Source organism: Watersipora subatra, chromosome 2, assembly GCF_963576615.1.
Source record: "Watersipora subatra chromosome 2, tzWatSuba1.1, whole genome shotgun sequence".
NCBI lineage: Eukaryota > Metazoa > Bryozoa > Gymnolaemata > Cheilostomatida > Watersiporidae > Watersipora > Watersipora subatra.
The window spans coordinates 36,575,527-36,594,815 of NC_088709.1; the positions used below are offsets into that span (position 1 = coordinate 36,575,527).

Consider the following 19,289-nt stretch of genomic DNA (forward strand, 5'->3'; position numbering starts at 1 on the left):
GAATGAGTGTACTATACATATGCAAGACCTAAAGACACTGTTGCACTGTAATATACATATGCAAGACATAAAGACACTGTTGCATTAGAATGAGAGTACTATACATATGCAAGACATAAAGACAGTGTTGCACTAGAATGAGAGTACTATACATATGTAAGACATAAAGACACTGTTGCATTAGAATGAGAGTACTATACATATGCAAGACCTAAAGACACTGTTGCACAGTAATATACATATGTAAGACATAAAGACAGTGTTGCACTAGAATGAGAGTACTATACATATTCAAGACATAAAGACAGTGTTGCACTAGAATGAGAGTACTATACATATTCAAGACATAAAGACACTGTTGCATTAGAATGAGAGTACTATACATATGCAAGACCTAAAGACACTGTTGCACAGTAATATACATATGTAAGACATAAAGACACTGTTGCATTAGAATGAGAGTACTATACATATGCAAGACATAAAGACAGTGTTGCACTAGAATGAGAGTACTATACATATGTAAGACATAAAGACAGTGTTGCACTAGAATGAGAGTACTATACATATGCAAGACATAAAGACAGTGTTGCACTAGAATGAGAGTACTATACATATGTAAGACATAAAGACAGTGTTGCACTAGAATGAGAGTACTATACATATGTAAGACATAAAGACACTGTTGCACTAGAATGAGAGTACTATACATATGTAAGACATAAAGACACTGTTGCACTAGAATGAGAGTACTATACATATGTAAGACATAAAGACACTGTTGCACTAGAATGAGAGTACTATACATATGTAAGACATAAAGACACTGTTGCACTAGAATGAGAGTACTATACATATGTAAGACATAAAGACAGTGTTGCACTAGAATGAGAGTACTATACATATGTAAGACATAAAGACACTGTTGCACTAGAATGAGAGTACTATACATATGTAAGACATAAAGACACTGTTGCACTAGAATGAGAGTACTATACATATGCAAGACATAAAGACAGTGTTGCACTAGAATGAGAGTACTATACATATGCAAGACATAAAGACAGTGTTGCACTAGAATGAGAATACTATACATAAGCGAGACCTAAATACACTGTTGCACTAGAATGAGAGTACTATACATAAGTAAGACATAAAGACACTGTTGCACTGGAATGAGAGTACTATACATATGCAAGACATAAAGACACTGTTGCACTGTAATATACATAAGTAAGACATAAAGACAGTGTTGCACTGGAATGAGTGTACTATACATAAGCGAGACCTAAATACACTGTTGCACTAGAATGAGAGTACTATACATAAGCGAGACCTAAATACACTGTTGCACTAGAATGAGAGTACTATACATAAGTAAGACATAAAGACACTGTTGCACTAGAATGAGAGTACTATACATATGCAAGACATAAAGACACTGTTGCACTGTAATATACATAAGTAAGACATAAAGACAGTGTTGCACTGGAATGAGTGTACTATACATAAGCGAGACCTAAATACACTGTTGCACTAGAATGAGAGTACTATACATAAGCGAGACCTAAATACACTGTTGCACTAGAATGAGAGTACTATACATAAGTAAGACATAAAGACACTGTTGCACTAGAATGAGAGTACTATACATATGCAAGACATAAAGACACTGTTGCACTGTAATATACATATGTAAGACATAAAGACACTGTTGCACTGGAATGAGAGTACTATACATATGCAAGACCTAAAGACACTGTTGCACTGTAATATACATATGTAAGACATAAAGACACTGTTGCACTGGAATGAGAGTACTATACATATGCAAGACCTAAAGACACTGTTGCACTGTAATATACATATGTAAGACCTAAATACACTGTTGCACTAGAATGAGAGTACTATACATATTCAAGACATAAAGACAGTGTTGCACTAGAATGAGAGTACTATACATATGTAAGACATAAAGACAGTGTTGCACTAGAATGAGAGTACTATACATATGTAAGACATAAAGACAGTGTTGCACTAGAATGAGAGTACTATACATATGTAAGACATAAAGACACTGTTGCATTAGAATGAGAGTACTATACATATGCAAGACCTAAAGACACTGTTGCACAGTAATATACATATGTAAGACATAAAGACACTGTTGCACTAGAATGAGAGTACTATACATATGTAAGACATAAAGACACTGTTGCACTAGAATGAGAGTACTATACATAAGCGAGACCTAAATACACTGTTGCACTGGAATGAGAGTACTATACATATGCAAGACATAAAGACACTGTTGCACTGTAATATACATAAGTAAGACATAAAGACAGTGTTGCACTAGAATGAGAGTACTATACATATGTAAGACATAAAGACAGTGTTGCACTGGAATGAGAGTACTATACATATGCAAGACCTAAAGACACTGTTGCACTGTAATATACATATGTAAGACATAAAGACAGTGTTGCACTAGAATGAGAGTACTATACATATGCAAGACATAAAGACAGTGTTGCACTAGAATGAGAGTACTATACATAAGTAAGACATAAAGACACTGTTGCACTGTAATATACATATGTAAGACATAAAGACAGTGTTGCACTAGAATGAGAGTACTATACATAAGTAAGACATAAAGACACTGTTGCACTGTAATATACATATGTAAGACATAAAGACAGTGTTGCACTGGAATGAGAGTACTATACATATGCAAGACCTAAAGACACTGTTGCACTGTAATATACATATGTAAGACCTAAAGACACTGTTGCATTAGAATGAGAGTACTATACATATGCAAGACATAAAGACAGTGTTGCACTAGAATGAGAGTACTATACATAAGTAAGGACATCCAATAAATGTGTGAAACATTAAATAGCTAAGAACCAAATATATAGGCAATGTTTAAAATTAGTTCACATATTCTTTCCATGCAAGTAAATACTGAAATTTTATGTCTTAAGATTGCCTCATTGAAGGTAACTGCCAAATAAAATGACATTGTAAATTCCAATAATTACAAGACAAAAATCTTCCTGTGAATTGTTGTCAATAGACTTAGTTATGTTGGTCGCCTTTAAACAGCCCCTAGTAAGAAACTGACTTTTCAATTTGACATTCAGAGCAACGAAAAATATACGTAATTACCCACCACCTGTCCAGTTTAACCAAACAGATGCCTTGGAATACTTCCTTGAGCTTTAGCCACTATCTAATTTCAACGGCTATCATCGATTTGCTGCCATCTGAACAACAGCTAATAATCTCCTGTCACAACTCACGGGTCAAGTGTCAAGATTGAGTGAATAGTTTTTAGAACAACCTGTTTAGCGTGTCAGTGCGCTTAATGGCAGGTGCCTACATTCTGCAAGCCTTGTCAAAAACAAATATTAACAGACATCATGTTGATGGAATTGAAGCAATCTATATACATGTATATAAATCTCAAAGTTTGTCCTTACGTGTGTACTTCGGTATGTCCAGCTATAGCTATTAAAACTTAGTAATTAAAAGCACAGACTCTACTGGATTTGGACTCATGAAGATTGCTACCGCAAGATTCGAACCGAGGTCTCGAACTGTGCACTTAGCCACCAAGCTACACCGTTTTCACGATTCTTTCGCTCTTATCACTTAACATATACCCTTTTCCCAAAATTTCTAAATGACGTATCCTTCGTTTTTTCGTGACGTTATTGTATCGTTGTCAGCTATCTTTATAGACAATTTTATCATTAAAAACATGAAGTTTATGCAATGAACTTTTGAAAACGATGCTTTTGTTTGCCATTTTTTATTATAGTATTAAAACAACACCAAAAAGTACTATTAAATAAAAGAATAACGATTGTTTTCTACAAAAATGGTGGCTTTTTCGTGAACGAGCGCATGTGCAAACGGCTTGATTACATCAAAAACAACGATGGATTAATTGAAACTCTATGAACTCCATGAAACATGATGATTCTACGTGTTTTCATAAACTTTTATTTCCGGTTTTTCATAAGGTTCAATTGCTAATTTGGAAAAGGCCAATACTTTTCAGGCGGGCAATCGAGCAGAAATAGCCTCTACATTCGCTTTCCGCTCGGTCAGACAAAGACAGTTTGATATCTCATTTTTACAGTTGTACCAGTATCGAGAGGTACCAGTATTGTCATATTGAAAGTTTTGATGGATAGCTGTTGCTGGAACAGTATATTTTTATACACACATTCTTCTATGTACGAATTGCTATTATTAATTCAACTTATTCAGGACTTCTATCTTGTTTTCTCAGTTCGTATTAATTGTCTCATTACCGAATCACCTTTTATTGTAATCGTAACAAAACAGACTTAATTTAGCTATTACTTGCTAATTATTTCGCATTTATATCTAAACCCTTTTATAGTTGTTTAATTTTGTTTCTTAATTCATTTGACCTGCACAAAACACTTTTTTCACGATATGAAGTTTGAAAGTTACAGTTGTTTGATAAAGTTTGAAAAACTTTAGTTATTTTTTTTTCTTAATTATTTAAACTGCACAAAACACTTTTCTCATGATATGAAGTTTAAAAGTTAGAATGGTAACTGTTGTTATATGTTAAATCAAAATAAACTTTCTGAGCAGACTTTTATTACCAGGCATTCATCTAGTATACATCATTATTATTGTTTGTATTGATGATATATCATTATCATTACTAATATGAGTATTTGCTTTTTTTGAAGATAAATACAAAAATACAAATACTTATGAACACAAAACCTTTTATTTATTTGTTACCTTTATCCTTAAGTAAAATCCTGTTTGATAAACAGAAGAAGCACTTATAAAAACAATTTTCAAAAGTCATAATGGTAAAGATAGTAAACAACAACACCAGTATGAAAAGAACGAAAATAAATTTTTCCTGTTATTTGGTAGGAATGAGACCGATAACATGTATGTACTTGAAGATACCCCCGTGTCACAGGACTAGGTGCTTTGAAGAACGCCAACTTTAAATAGGTACTTGAAAGATCATGCAGAAGCCAGCACCCTATTTAGTGAGAGGCCATTAATAGGAAATCCAGTTAAGAGAATGAAACGAAGACTGGACAACCTGAGTGAGTGATTGTCTGAAAAGGGTACTAGACTACCTGAGTAAGTGGGTGTCTGAAAAGGGTACTAGACTACCTGAGTGAGTGATTGCCTGAAAAGGGTACTAGACTACTTGGGTGATTGATTGCCTGAAAAGGGTACTAGACTACCAGGATGAGTGATTGCCTGAAAAGGGTACTAGACTACCTGAGTGAGTGATTGCCTAAAAAGGGTACTAGACTACCTGAGTGAGTGGGTGCCTGAAAAGGATACTAGACTACCTGGGTGATTGATTGCCTGAAAAGGGCACTAGACTAGCAGGATGAGTGATTGTCTGAAAAGGGTACTAGACTACCAGGATGAGTGATTGCCTGAAAAGGGTACTAGACTACCTGAGTGAGTGGGTGCCTGAAAAGGGTAATAGACTACCTGGGTGTTTGATTGCCTGAAAAGGGCACTAGACTAGCAGGATGAGTGATTGTCTGAAAAAGGGGAATAGACTAGCTGGGTGAGTGACTGTTTGAAAAGAAGACTGGACAACCTGAGTGAGTGATTGCCTGAAAAGAGGACTAGACAACCTGGGTGAATGATTGTTTGAAAATTGCCATCATTTAAGTTAGAATGAAATTTTTCAAAATTCCACAAAAATACACAAGTTCATTGCCAAGTGTCATTGTATTGGCTTTAGTATAAAGTTTATAATCTGTTAGGATGCTAGCATGTACAATATATACTCAATCTCTGTAACTTGACAAATAGCGTCCTTATTTAATACTAGAAAAGCACTCAATCTCTTGAAACCAACTAAATTAACAGTTTGACAAAAAATACAGCATATTCTTGGCAAAAGAAATGTATGAAATAACGCCATGGCACATCTATTAATTCAATTGAATAGAATCCTCTTGAGAAATAGTACATATATATAGCTGCTACCACAACTGTAAACTGCTATAGTGTCCAAAACAAAAGCTAGTATTAAAAATTGACAGGCTGACCGAAAATAAAACTGCAAGACTTATCACCTGTGCCACCTTGTCCCCTGTGAGCGATGAGTCCGGTACCCCGAAAACCCTCTTCAAGAATACCCTGTTGTAGCATCAATTGTTCAACATTGCTCTCATCATAGGCAGCACCCTGCAAAATACAAGAAAATTTCCAAATAAGAAAACTAAAAAATTTGCTATAATTTGGCAGGTTAGTAACTTGGCTATAAAATGTGAGTTTAATGTGTCTGAGGAAGAAGAGTTCATCATAAACTGCATGCGATTACAGTGATCTAACAAGATGTATGCTCATTTGAACAATAAAAATGGTTGCACATACTAACAGGACATAGATGTATTTTTCGAGGATTTTTATACGATTCATTTGCAGTCCAAGGAAGAGTGCAAATTGGAGGACACATTACATGACAAATAAGACTGATTATTAATTAATGTGGGCATTGATAGATATGGACACTGCTCGGTGTGGACACTGATAGATGTGGGCACTGACAGGTATGTGGCACATGAGATTATGACGGCAAGCATCAGCATGTGGCACATGAGATTATGATGACAAGCATCAGCGTGTGGCACACGAGATTATGATGGCAAGCATCAGCATGTGGCACACGAGATTATGATGGCAAGCATCAGAATGTGGCACATGAGATTATGATGGCAAGCATCAGCATGTGGCACACGAGATTATGATGGCAAGCATCAGCATATGGCACACGAGATTATGATGGCTAGCATCAGCATGTGGCACATGGCATTATGACGACTGCATAATGTAGATAAGACTTAAAACAAAAGAAGAAAAAGAGAAAAGAACAGCGTCGACATACATTTGATTAGGAAAAAGTTGAAAACATTAAATTTAAAAGTTACCCTCAAAACAAGAAGGCATTCTGGGTAGAGTCTAAGTTCAGCCAGAGTTTTTTCTTCACCTTCCAGCCTTTGGCCATCTAGAGTCAGCACCTGGTCAAATGGAGCAATGGCGAATAACTTGACCAGCTGCAATGACAGAGAGCATTTACGTAGCGTTGAATGTCTTCTCAGCATATGCCTGTCAGCGATCACTGGCAGTCACCTATAAACACACCCTGTCACACGACACCAGCCATATCACACACACACTTTGTCATATGACACCAGCCATATCGCACACACCCTGTCACACGACACCTGCCATATCTCACTCACACACTTTGTCATATGACACCAGCCATATCGCACACACCCGGTCACATGACACCAGCCATGTCGCACTGACCTCTACCCGACATATACATGATCCGAAATAGAGGACATTTCAAGTAAATTCAACAACCTAAAAAAATTAATACATAGAAAAGCCATTCTGATGAAAATTGCAAAACAACCCACTGACCTCTACTTTAAGCTCTTTGAGAGTAAACGATGAAGAGATTTTGAGATGTTTGTCGCCACGCACTCTCTTTACCCTTCTAGATTTACGTACAATTTTCATTTGACTGTACTCTGGCTGGTCCTGGTCAAACTTTACCTTCTTGTTTTCAGGCTGGCTCTAAAACAACAAAGCAAAACTGACATCTCAATGTTAAAAGCCGTTACAAGCAAACATGATAATAATTTTAAAATCACAACTTGTCTCCCTTGCAACAGTTTAGTTTTATGGGGAGATCTTGTTTGGTTGAAATCCAACACAAAGTTTTGTGAATTTTTGTAAACACTTAAATTAAAAGAATAGCTAACTCTAATTCACTCTATGTAAGTAGATACAATTAACTCTATGTAAGTAGATGCAATTTACTCTATGTAGGTAGATACAATTCACTCTATGCAAGTGGAAACAATTCACTCTATGTAAGTAGATGCAATTCACTCTATGTAAGTAGATATAATTCACTCTATGTAAGTAGATGCAGTTCACTCTATGTAAGTAGATACAACTATAGAGTTAACTATCAATATTGGCTATTGTTTAGAGTTAACCATCAATATTGGCTATTATTTAGAGTTAACTATCAATATTGACTATTGTTTAGAGTTAACCATAAATATTGGCTATCCTTCGTTTTGTTGTGACGTCATTTTATCATTGTCGACCATCTTTATAAACAATTTTATCGTTAACAACAAAGTTTTGCAATGAATTTTTGAAAACGACGCTTTGGTTTCTATTTTTTTATAGTATTAAAACAACACTGAAAAGTACTATTAAATAAAAAAATAACGATTGTTTTCTACAAATATGGCAGTTTTTTTGCAAAAGAGCACATGCGCAAACGGCTTGATGACGTAAAAAAACAACGATGGATTGCTTAGAGTTAACCATCAATATTAACCAATGTTTAGAGTTAAACATCAATATTAACTAATGTTTAGAGTTAACAATCAACAATATTAACATTGTTCAGAGTTAACAGTAATGATTGACTAGATAAAACGATAGCCTAGGTCATATGGGCACCTCATCCAAGTCATCTTCTTCTGCACTCTGCTGACACAAAGAGTCATCAGTTGTTGTTGTATCAATCTTTTGAAATAGTCTAATGTAGATATTGGCATGAGTGAAGTTATGTGATTCCAGCTGCTCAGATACAAGTCTAGACTGAGAGCATTCCAGGCAGATTTCTAAAGAATATAGCACAACTCCTGGTAGCGATATAAAAAGCATGCATCAAAGCTTGTTTTTACCAGCAGTAACATACCCTCATCGCTACAACTAGATCAATATGAAGTTGGCTTCATTTAAACTTACAACCTGATGAAATGTCAGTGAAACGGACATAATAAAAAACCAACTGGATGTAAGAGTACATGAGAAATGAAAGGTTTATTGATTACTGATTGGTTATTCACACCATTCAGTATACTTTCAGGAGCGATTAGGAAATCACAGCTATTAAGGTCAAATAAGCATTACATATAATACACACATGTCTATACAATAATGATTCTGCTAACTTATATTATATTGCTCACCCAGCCCATGCAGTTTCTATGTCATGCAGCAAAATAATAACAATAATAATAACTAGATATTCCACTGTCATACAGCCCACGACCAAAGTGATATTCCACTGTCATACAGCCCACGACCAAAGTAATATTCCACTGTCATACAGCCCACGACCAAAGTGATATTCCACTGTCATACAGCCCACGACCAAAGTAATATTCCACTGTCATACAGCCCACGACCAAAGTAATATTCCACTGTCATACAGCCCACGACCAAAGTGATATTCCCCTGTCATACAGCCCACGACCAAAGTGATATTCCACTGTCATACAGCCCACGACCAAAGTTATATTCCACTGTCATACAGCCCACGACCAAAGTGATATTCCACTGTCATACAGCCCACGACAAAAGTGATATTCCACTGTCATACAGCCCACGACCAAAGTGATATTCCCCTGTCATACAGCCCACGACCAAAGTGATATTCCACTGTCATACAGCCCACGACCAAAGTGATATTCCACTGTCATACAGCTCACGACCAAAGTGATATTCCCCTGTCATACAGCCCACGACCAGTGATATTCCACTGTCATACAGCCCACGACCAAAGTGATATTCCACTGTCATACAGCCCACGACCAAAGTGATATTCCCCTGTCATACAGCCCACGACCAAAGTGATATTCCACTGTCATACAGCCCACGACCAAAGTGATATTCCACTGTCATACAGCTCACGACCAACGTGATATTCCCCTGTCATACAGCCCACGACCAGTGAAATACCACTGTCATACAGCCCACGACCAAAGTGATAATGGAAAAAAGAAAGGGTAGTGATGGGTGAGAAATGCAATATTAGCAGTCAAATGGCACTGCAGTGCAAGAGGATAACTGCAATGGTAGCTGCAATAGTAGCTGTAAGGTACTGGGCGTTTTTATGTACAACAAACAGCAATAATGAAAGGAAAAGATTATATGTTTATATATCTTCCCTGCAAGAGGAGAAATGCAATATTAGAAGTAAAATGGCAAGCTGCTGTGTAATATACACAGGTGGGGGGCTATATATCATTAGTCATAGCAACCAATATCAAGAAGTTGTGACATTTATCTAGATTTCTGTATTTATATTTAAAAATAATTATACTGAATTTAAAAATCTAACAGATTTTAGCTGGTTGTCATAGAAATAGATGTATAGCTATAAGAAAATGTAGGCCTATTACTTGATTTTGCAGATATTAAAAACGGCTTGGGAGTTATTGGGTACCGCGTTATTGGGCACAGCCGCAATATCGTCAACAAAATCTTTAGAAAAATGATAACAGTAAGATATTGCATTGTCACTATATACGTGTACATCGATCTTATAAATTCGAATGATTATTCTTATAACTAAATACTATAATAACCTCATAAAATCGAATAATTATTCTTACAATTAAACATTGTAATAATCTTATAAGAATCGTTAGAAACATATCATCGTCATTTGCTTTACTTTCACTGCTATGGACATCAGTTGGATAACCAAAGTACTCCTTATAAGTGTCCAAATTGTCAGTCTGGTAGAACCAGCAAACAGACACGATTACTTTTTAGTACTTCTACGTTAATTATATATTGTATCGTTAGAAATCGTTAATAGAAAAAAGATCGTTAGAAAAATATCATCATTTCCTTTACTGTCACTGCTTTGGACATCAGTTGAAATACCAAAGTATTCATTATAAGTGTCCAAAATGTCAGAGTCCAGTAGAATCGGCAAAAAAGAAACGATTACTTTTCAATACTTCTACGGTAATTACATACAACCTTCGGCGATTGGACAATGTCATAGACTGGTGAAATGTGCATGTTTTTTCTCGTGAAATGCACCCTACTTAATAGTTCTACTCTCTGTCACACAGCCTTATCGGCGTTTCGTTGGCTAGTCTTCATTTTGATTAAACTAAGCTTGTCATGTTTTTATTCCAATTTTAGGCCAAATTAATCTGTCTATTTATGTATAATCCGATCAGATGGGTTAGTTTTAGGATATTGCAGAAACTTTTCAAAGACTTGGTAACATATTTAAATAGGTTTATATGTGTTTTGTATCATGATTATACTTAAACGACTCTAGACAAAAATGGTTAAATTTGTTGATGAGATTTCGGAACAAGGGTTTGGTCACGGCCGTTAACGGATAATTTTTCGGGAGTTGTGTGCACATATGCATTTATCATAAATCTCCCAAACAATCGCTTCGCTCGTGTTTGGTCATGGGATGATATAACAATATATTCCAATTAGTACCTGACTTGAAAATACTGTAACCGACAGATAGACTACCAGATGAGTTACCAGTGAGAGCTACCAGATGAGTTACCAGTGAGGGCTACCAGATGAGTTACCAGTGAGGGCTACCAGATGAGTTACCAGTGCGGGCTACCAGATGAGTTACCAGTGACGGCTACCAGATGAGTTACCAGTGAGGGCTACCAGATGAGTTACCAGAGAGGGCTACCAGATGAGGTACTAGTGATTTCTACCAGATGAGTTACTAGTGATGGCTACTACATGTAGATCAGTTACCAGTGAGGGCTACCAGATGAGGTACCAGTGAGGGCTACCAGATGAGGTACTAGTGATGTCTACCAGATGAGTTACTAGTGATGGCTACCAGATCAGTGACTAGTGATGACCACTAGATCAGTTACCAGTGAGGGCTACCAGATGAGGTACCAGTGAGGGCTACCAGATGAGGTACCAGTGAGGGCTACCAGATGAGGTACTAGTGATGTCTACCAGATGAGTTACTAGTGATTGCTACGAGATGAGGTACTAGTGATGGCTACTAGATCAGTTACCAGTGAGGGCTACCAGATGAGGGCTACCAGATGAGTTACTAGTGATGGCTACCAGATGAGGTACTAGTGATTGCTACTAGATGAGTTACCAGTGAGAACTACCAGACGAGTCACCAGTGAGGGCTACCATATGAGGTACCAGTGATGGCTACCAGATGAGTTACCTTTGAAGGCTACCAAATGAGTCACCAGTGAAGGCTGCCAGATGAGTTACCAGTGAGGGCCACCAGATGAGTCACCAGTGAAGGCTACCAGACGAGTTACCAGTGAGGGCTACCAGATGAGTTACCAGTGCGGGCTACCAGATGAGTTACCAGTGACGGCTACCAGATGAGTTACCAGTGAGGGCTACCATATGAGGTACCAGTGATGGCTACCAGATGAGTTACCTTTGAAGGCTACAAGATGAGTTACCAGTGAAGGCTACCAGATCAGTTACCAGTGAGGACTACCAGATGAGGTACCGGTGAGGGCTATCAGATGAGTTACCAATGAGGGCTACCAGATGAGTTTCCAGTGAGGACTACCAGATGGGGTACCAGTGAGGACTACCGGATCAGTTACCAGTGAAGGCTACCAGATGAGTTACCAGTGAGGGCTACCAGATGAGTCACCAGTGAGGGCTACCAGATGAGTCACCAGTAAGGGCTATCAGATATGAGTTAGCAGTCAAGTTCTTGGTAATAAAATTTTAAAAGATCTTAGCGGCGAAGGAAAAACAGTAATAGTTCAGCCCTACACAATAAAGCTAATTAAATACCATAGCTGAGCATTTTGAGCATCGCTCACCAGTGAGTCACCAGTGAGCTGGAAACTTGGTCACGCTGGAAACCAAGATGGTTGAGAAAGCAACTGTCAATACGCTCAAATTTGTTGAATATTACCCGGGTCAGACATGAAAACTCATAGAAAGCAGGCAAAACCTCAATATAAAAAGTTGATCTGTTCTGATATTTGCTTGAATGTCAAAACCATCGTACGCTGGAGCAGATATTCTCCCAAGAATACACTGTATTCACTTAATTTGTTTCAAGTAGCAAATACGAAATAATAAATACTTCAGGTTTTTATATATAGCATTAAAACAATGCAATATCCACAATCGTAAAAAAGCTAAAACTATATAGAAAGAGAAAGAGTTCATGAAGTAATAATTAAAAGATGTTTTTATTGCCACTTAGCCTTAATGTTAGAATCAGGTGAACAGCGGTATAGCATCAGTGATACATGAGACAGACAATGAGTAGGTAGAAATCGTGATAGAGAAATGGATTTGATCGTGACTTAATGTCGCGACAAATATTTGGCTAATTTTTAAGCCATAATTAAAAAAATCGGCCAGTTAAAAGCAATCGTAACTTAGTCTGACTATACACTGCCTATTCCACTGTTAACTTACTGTGACTGTACACTGCCTACTGAACTGATAACTTATCGTGACTGTACACTGCCTACTCCACTGTTAACATAGTGTGACTGTACACTGCCTACTCTACTGTTGACTTAGTGTGACTTTACACTGCCTACTCCACTGTTAACTTAGTGTGACTGTGCACTGCCTACTCTACTGTTAACTTAGTGTGACTGTACACTGCCTACTCCACTGTTAACTTAGTGTGACTGTGCACTGCCTACTCCACTGTTAAGTTAGTGTGACTTTACACTGCTTACTGCACTGTTAACTTAGTGTGACTTTACACTGCCTACTCAACTGTTAACTGTTTTATAATTTAAACAGCATGCAAATGTGAGAACTACACGATCATACAAGATAACACTTGCCGTGCTGTAAGAAACCAGACCTGGTGATGTGGTATAGAACGGTGAGCCAGCACCCTGAGAACGTTTGACTTCGATCGTCTGGTCAGAAGGGAAGTGCTGGCTTAAAACATGCCACTCGTAAGGCCAGAGCAGCACCAAGCTGAAACATGTTTAAACACTCCTCTAGGCAGAAAGAACATAAAATACACTCAATATACGAGGTCTGATCCAAAAGTTTCCGAAATGGAGTTGTATACTCGTGCATATTCACACGATGGAAAAACCCATTGCAGGGTTGGCTGGGAAACGCCTCTGGAGTGTTGTCACAAAATTTCAGGTTGCTATGACAATGCGTTCTCATGTGAGCTAACGATATGTCAAGGTCTGTCCGGTGCTTCCGTCTTATTTTTTTTAATTTATCGTCATGTCTAATAATCCAGAACAGCGCATTTGCATTAAATTTTGTGGGAAATTAGGGAAAACAAGGATATTACGACCTTTAAAATGCCTTTAAACCCAACCCTGCATTGGGTTTTTCCATCGTGTGAATATACATGAGTATACAACTCCAATCCGGGAACTTTTGGATCAGACCTCGTACTTGGAGCAATGCAGGAGGAATTAAGAGATGCTTTGGAAAGTACTAAGAGTATGGATTGAACACTGTAGAGAGCAACTAGTAGTCCTCCATTACGATATTAACAAGTAGTATGAAGATATAGAATGCTTTCAAGAATAGTTTCACAGACAATATTAAACCTCAAGAGTTTACGGGTTCGCAAAGCGATTTTGAGACCATTTTTGCACCTGTTTGTCAAAAGGTTGATGACATCTATCAAACAGTCACAAATATAGTGACATCTATTCATCTGTCACAAACATGGTGACATCTAGTCATCTATCAGAAACATGCTGACATCTAGCTAGTTGTCACCAATGAGGTGACATCTATCCATATATTAGTGACTAGAAAAGATTTAACTATTTGACACTGATCTGCACTAACTGTGGATAAGCATTAACCAGCTACTAACCTAGTGTCATCTGAAGGATGGGCGCACAGCATGCCATGACCACAGATAACAGTGCTGTTGGCAATAGCCTTCAAGCCAGCTGAAGAGTTTGGAAGCCTAAAAGTTACATGAGCAAGAAATCAAAGACAGCTTGTAAAGTTAGTGATACGGGAGAATGGAGAAAGATCATAAGTTAAGTTAGTGATATGGGAGAATGGAGAGAGTTCATAAGTTAAGTTAGTGATATGGGAGAATGAAGAGAGATCCTAAGTTAAGTGGTATGGGAGAATGGAAAGAGATCATAAGTTAAGTTGATGATATGGGAGAATGGAGAAAGATCATAAGTTAAGTTAGTGATATGGGAGAATGGAGAAAGATCATAAGTTAAGTTGATGATATGGGAGAATGGAGAAAGATCATAAGTTAAGTTAGTGATATGGGAGAATGGAGAGAGATCATAAGTTAAGTTAGTGATATGGGAGAATGGAGAGAGATCATAAGTTAAGTTAGTGATATGGGAGAATGGAGAGAGATCATAAGTTAAGTTAGTGATATGGGAGAATAGAGAGAGATCATTAGTTAAGTTAGTGATATGGGAGAATGGAGAGAGATCATTAGTTAAGTTAGTGATATGGGAGAATGGAGAGAGTTCATAAGTTAAGTTAGTGATATAGGAGAATGGAGAAAGATCATAAGTTAAGTTAGTGATATGGGAGAATGAAGAGAGATCATAAGTTAAGTTAGTGATATGGGAGAATGGAGAGAGATCATAAGTTAAGTTAGTGATATGGGAGAATGGAGAGAGATCATAAGTTAAGTTAGTGACATGGGAGAATGGAGAAAGATCATTAGTTAAGTTAGTGATATGGGAGAATGGAGAGAGTTCATAAGTTAAGTTAGTGATATGGGAGAATGGAGAAAGATCATTAGTTAAGTTAGTGATATGGGAGAATGGAGAGAGTTCATAAGTTAAGTTAGTGATATCGGAGAATGGAAAGAGATCATAAGTTAAGTTGGTGATATGGGAGAATGGAGAGAGATCATAAGTTAAGTTAGTGATATGGGAGAATGGAGAAAGATCATTAGTTAAGTTAGTGATATGGGAGAATGGAGAGAGATCATAAGTTAAGTTAGTGATATGGGAGAATGAAGAGAGATCATAAGTTAAGTTAGTGATATGGGAGAATGGAGAAAGATCATAAGTTAAGTTAGTGATATGGGAGAATGGAGAGAGATCATAAGTTAAGTTAGTGATGTGGGAGAATGGAGAGAGATCATAAGTTAAGTTAGTGATATGGGAGAATGGAGAGAGATCATAAGTTAAGTTAGTGATATCGGAGAATGGAAAGAGATCATAAGTTAAGTTGGTGATATGGGAGAATGGAGAGAGATCATAGGTTAAGTTAGTGACATGGGAGAATGGAGAGAGATCATAAGTTAAGTTAGTGATATCGGAGAATGGAAAGAGATCATAAGTTAAGTTGGTGATATGGGAGAATGGAGAGAGATCATAGGTTAAGTTAGTGATATGGGAGAATGGAGAGAGATCATAAGTTAAGTTAGTGATATCGGAGAATGGAAAGAGATCATAAGTTAAGTTGGTGATATGGGAGAATGGAGAGAGATCATAAGTTAAGTTAGTGATATGGGAGAATGAAGAGAGATCATAAGTTAAGTTAGTGATATGGGAGAATGGAGAAAGATCATAAGTTAAGTTAGTGATATGGGAGAATGGAGAGAGATCATAAGTTAAGTTAGTGATATGGGAGAATGGAGAGAGATCATAAGTTAAGTTAGTGATATGGGAGAATGGAGAGAGATCATAAGTTAAGTTAGTGATATCGGAGAATGGAAAGAGATCATAAGTTAAGTTGGTGATATGGGAGAATGGAGAAAGATCATAAGTTAAGTTAGTGATATCGGAGAATGGAGAGAGATCATAAGTTAAGTTAGTGATATCGGAGAATGGAAAGAGATCATAAGTTAAGTTGGTGATATGGGAGAATGGAGAGAGATCATTAGTTAAGTTAGTGATATGGGAGAATGAAGAGAGATCATAAGTTAAGTTAGTGATATGGGAGAATGGAGAGAGATCATAAGTTAAGTTAGTGATATGGGAGAACGGAGAGAGATCATAAGTTAAGTTGGTGATATGGGAGAATGGAGAGAGATCATAAGTTAAGTTAGTGATATGGGAGAACGGAGAGAGATCATAAGTTAAGTTGGTGATATGGGAGAATGGAGAGAGATCATAAGTTAAGTTAGTGATATGGGAGAATGGAGAGAGATCATAAGTTAAGTTAGTGATATGGGAGAATGGAGAGAGATCATAAGTTAAGTTGGTGATATGGGAGAATGGAGAAAGATCATAAGTTAAGTTAGTGATATGGGAGAATGAAGAGAGATCATAAGTTAAGTTAGTGATATGGGAGAATGGAGAGAGATCATAAGTTAAGTTAGTGATATCGGAGAATGGAAAGAGATCATAAGTTAAGTTGGTGATATGGGAGAATGGAGAGAGATCATAAGTTAAGTTAGTGACATGGGAGAATGGAGAGAGATCATAAGTTAAGTTAGTGATATGGGAGAATAGAGAGAGATCATTAGTTAAGTTAGTGATATGGGAGAACGGAGAGAGATCATAAGTTAAGTTGGTGATATGGGAGAATGGAGAGAGATCATAAGTTAAGTTAGTGATATGGGAGAACGGAGAGAGATCATAAGTTAAGTTGGTGATATGGGAGAATGGAGAGAGATCATAAGTTAAGTTAGTGATATGGGAGAATGGAGAGAGATCATAAGTTAAGTTAGTGACATGGGAGAATGGAGAGAGATCATAAGTTAAGTTAGTGATATGGGAGAATAGAGAGAGATCATTAGTTAAGTTAGTGATATCGGAGAATGAAGAGAGATCATAAGTTAAGTTAGTGACATGGGAGAATGGAGAAAGATCATTAGTTAAGTTAGTGATATCGGAGAATGGAAAGAGATCATAAGTTAAGTTAGTGACATGGGAGAATGGAGAAAGATCATAAGTCAAGTTAGTGACATGGGAGAATGGAGAGAGATCATAAGTTAAGTTAGTGATATGGGAGAATGGAGAGAGATCATTAGTTAAGTTAGTGATATGGGAGAATGGAGAGAGATCATAAGTTAAGTTAGTGATATGGGAGAATGGAGAAAGATCATAAGTTAAGTTAGTGATATGGGAGAATGGAGAGAGATCATAAGTTAAGTTAGTGAAATGGGAGAATGGAGAGAGATCATAAGTTAAGTTAGTGATATCGGAGAATGGAAAGAGATCATAAGTTAAGTTGGTGATATGGGAGAATGGAGAGAGATCATAAGTTAAGTTAGTGATATGGGAGAATGGAGAAAGATCATTAGTTAAGTTAGTGATATGGGAGAATGGAGAGAGATCATAAGTTAAGTTAGTGATATGGGAGAATGAAGAGAGATCATAAGTTAAGTTAGTGATATGGGAGAATGGAGAGAGATCATAAGTTAAGTTAGTGATATGGGAGAATGGAGAGAGATCATAAGTTAAGTTAGTGATATGGGAGAATGGAGAGAGATCATAAGTTAAGTTAGTGATATGGGAGAATGGAGAGAGATCATAAGTTAAGTTAGTGATATCGGAGAATGGAAAGAGATCATAAGTTAAGTTAGTGATATGGGAGAATGGAGAGAGATCATAAGTTAAGTGGTATGGGAGAATGGAGAGAGATCATAAGTTAAGTTAGTGATATGGGAGAATGGAGAGAGATCATAAGTTAAGTTAGTGATATGGGAGAATGGAGAGAGATCATAAGTTAAGTTAGTGATATCGGAGAATGGAAAGAGATCATAAGTTAAGTTAGTGATACGGGAGAATGGAGAAAGATCATTAGTTAAGTTAGTGATATCGGAGAATGGAAAGAGATCATTAGTTAAGTTAGTGACATGGGAGAATGGAGAAAGATCATTAGTTAAGTTAGTGATATGGGAGAATGGAGAGAGTTCATAAGTTAAGTTAGTGATATGGGAGAATGGAGAAAGATCATTAGTTAAGTTAGTGATATGGGAGAATGGAGAGAGATCATAAGTTAAGTTAGTGACATGGGAGAATGGAGAAAGATCATTAGTTAAGTTAGTGATATGGGAGAATGGAGAGAGTTCATAAGTTAAGTTAGTGATATGGGAGAATGGAGAAAGATCATTAGTTAAGTTAGTGATATGGGAGAATGGAGAGAGTTCATAAGTTAAGTTAGTGATATCGGAGAATGGAAAGAGATCATAAGTTAAGTTGGTGATATGGGAGAATGGAGAGAGATCATAAGTTAAGTTAGTGATATGGGAGAATGGAGAAAGATCATTAGTTAAGTTAGTGATATGGGAGAATGGAGAGAGATCATAAGTTAAGTTAGTGATATGGGAGAATGAAGAGAGATCATAAGTTAAGTTAGTGATATGGGAGAATGGAGAGAGATCATAAGTTAAGTTAGTGATATGGGAGAATGGAGAGAGATCATAAGTTAAGTTAGTGATATGGGAGAATGGAGAGAGATCATAAGTTAAGTTAGTGATATGGGAGAATGGAGAGAGATCATAAGTTAAGTTAGTGATATCGGAGAATGGA

General features: G+C 37.0%; 1 protein-coding gene across 5 annotated transcripts in view; it reads right to left on the reverse strand.

Moving 5' to 3' along the window:
* Positions 1–5,340: 5,340 nt before the first annotated feature.
* Positions 5,341–19,289, reverse strand: part of LOC137386895 (ubiquitin carboxyl-terminal hydrolase 48-like) — a 120,166-nt gene continuing 106,217 nt past the window's right edge. The window contains exons 17-22 of one of the 5 annotated variants that reach the window (XM_068073094.1): positions 14,693–14,788; positions 13,700–13,818; positions 8,542–8,705; positions 7,480–7,635; positions 6,978–7,067; positions 5,341–6,234 (exon numbers count right to left, since the gene is read on the reverse strand). In XM_068073094.1, coding sequence (XP_067929195.1) covers positions 6,076–6,234; positions 6,978–7,067; positions 7,480–7,635; positions 8,542–8,705; positions 13,700–13,818; positions 14,693–14,788 — 784 coding nt within the window. In that variant the 3' untranslated portion in view covers positions 5,341–6,075. Of the gene's footprint in view, positions 6,235–6,977; positions 7,104–7,479; positions 7,636–8,541; positions 8,706–13,679; positions 13,819–14,692; positions 14,789–19,289 lie in introns of those variants that run through there. The other 4 variants (XM_068073095.1, XM_068073093.1, XM_068073097.1 and 1 more) reach the window with 4 other exon arrangements.